Source organism: Juglans regia, chromosome 8 (assembly GCF_001411555.2).
Source record: "Juglans regia cultivar Chandler chromosome 8, Walnut 2.0, whole genome shotgun sequence".
Classification (NCBI taxonomy): domain Eukaryota; kingdom Viridiplantae; phylum Streptophyta; class Magnoliopsida; order Fagales; family Juglandaceae; genus Juglans; species Juglans regia.
The window spans coordinates 4,727,048-4,729,096 of record NC_049908.1 but is presented as its reverse complement, the minus strand read 5'-3'; the positions used below and the strand labels follow the sequence as shown (position 1 = coordinate 4,729,096).

The 2,049-nt window shown below is 35.8% G+C and overlaps 1 protein-coding gene across 1 annotated transcript; it reads right to left on the bottom strand.

Moving 5' to 3' along the window:
* Positions 1–1,074: 1,074 nt before the first annotated feature.
* On the bottom strand, positions 1,075–1,749 carry LOC109007434. The gene is made up of 2 exons (XM_018987110.2): positions 1,519–1,749; positions 1,075–1,437 (listed from the first exon to the last, which is right to left on the bottom strand). Exons 1-2 carry the CDS (start codon positions 1,735–1,737, stop codon positions 1,279–1,281), a joined length of 378 nt encoding a protein of 125 aa, XP_018842655.2. The 5' UTR covers positions 1,738–1,749; the 3' UTR covers positions 1,075–1,278.
* Positions 1,750–2,049: the final 300 nt, after the last annotated feature.

Below are 2,049 nucleotides of genomic sequence, written 5' to 3'. Positions count from 1 at the left end.
GAGAATGTGAGAATGTGATTGTAACTAAAATGTCTATTTATAATAAAATTAAAACAAAAACCATTATAATAGGACGAAAAAATATTACCATTAGAGAGAAGATAAAAAATGTTACCATTGTAGAGAAGATAAAAAAATTACCGTTTGAGAAAAGACAAAAAATGTCACCGTTGGCAAAAGGATCATCAAAATGTTACCGTTAGAGAAATTGTGAGGAATGTTACCGTTGCATAAAGTATAAAAAATGTTACCATTAGTGGAAGGCTAAAAAAAATTAAGCATTGGATGAAGTGCTAAAGTTGTTACTGGTACATTTCAAAAATAAAATATTACCATTGTATATGTAGACAAAAATATATTCAAAAATATCATCATGTTGGAAATCGCACATATTTTTTTTAAAAAATTATTCATAATATTGTAATAATTTAAAAAGTTTATAAAAGATAGTAGAACGTGATTTTTTAAAAGAAGAGAAAAAATATCAAAATTATAGTAGTTAAAAATGGAAATAGAAGTGAGAGAAAAAAAAATGAATAAGAAAATGTTATTTTAATAGGATGGGGAAAATATTGAGAATGAGATTAAGAGATTTTTTCGAAGATAGGTAAAATTTGGGATAAAATTTAAAAAATGATGTATTTTAATTAAAATTTAAATTTTTTTTATAAAGAATGAGACGTGAATGCTCTAAGTTGATAGAATATACAAATTGTCTAGACGTCAAGTTGAGTATAAATCTTGAAGCAAGCTTTTACAGATTTCAGAGAGAGAGAGAGAGAAGGATCAAAGAGGGATATAGGAAGCCCTGATGGCAGGACAGTTGAGGAGTACGAGAGGGGCAATTGCCGGTAACGAAAGATTTTGGAGATGAAGATGATGGATCGATCGGAGACAGAGAGACAGACATGAATAAGTAAGTTATCCTCAGAAAAAATGAATAAATTGGAACGGGGGTGACTTTATAGTCATTTTGGAGTCTTCAAGGCAAGGAGAGAGAGAGGAGTTGAGGCTTGCAGATTTGAAAGATAACGTGGAGTAAATTTTTTGGTGTTGGGAAACGAGACCGAGAAATTGACAAAAAAAAACCTATCACATTTCATTCCTTCATGGAAACAGAGACAGTTTATCTATTTTCTGAAAATCATATTTCTACATTTGCAAATGATCTAAATGGGACTAGCTAGCAGAATCAAACTAAAATATGCAGTAGAATCAAACACCAACGAAAACGTAGAGATGGCCGTCACATCGCAGCTCAATCAATGAGTGTGAGCGCTATGCGAGCGTCAAGAAGAACGTGGAAAGAGATAGAACCAGCGCGATTTGAAGCACCACCTCCATCAAGCCACATAGCTTAATTCTTTTGGTCTTCAACCTCTCCCTCACCAATGCAATCTTCAGCTCTCCAATTTTTCTCCTCAGCATTTCATCTTCCTGCCACAATTTCCAAATAATAGAAAATTTTAGAAAATTCCTCGATCTGTGAGAGAGAGAGAGAGAGAGAGACTTGGTGACCTCGAATCGGTTGTATTCCTCGCAATTCAGGGAGCGGTTCGGAAAGGATTTGATCGCAGATAGCAGGAGCGCAGCTTTAGCACAGCGAATCACTACTTTCGATCTCTCTTTGGCTTCCATATCCACTCCTTCCATTCTCATCCCTCTCTCTCTCTCTCTCTCAACGGTTATCGGGAGGAGCCGGATAATTAAATGAGAGGCTTGGGCATCAGGGGGCATGGGCTTAAAGATTTAGGGCCGTTTGTTTTCGGAGATAAACTCAAAACTATAAAAACCTTAAAACCAATTTTCGTACGGTTAGAAAGTTTTTCAAAAACAAACACAATTTGATCTCAAGATTTTCATCTATTCACTCAACACTGCTGACTGCCTTCTACTGTGCGAATCTCGCGCCTGTCTCCTCTCTCCCGTAAGTCCCATTTCAAACTCACCAACCGTACCAATCTTCTTTCACCCATCCCATCTCACAAGATTTCGATTCCATCTCTCTCGAGAAAACTGATTCTACTGCATCCCCTGGCTGCAAATCCT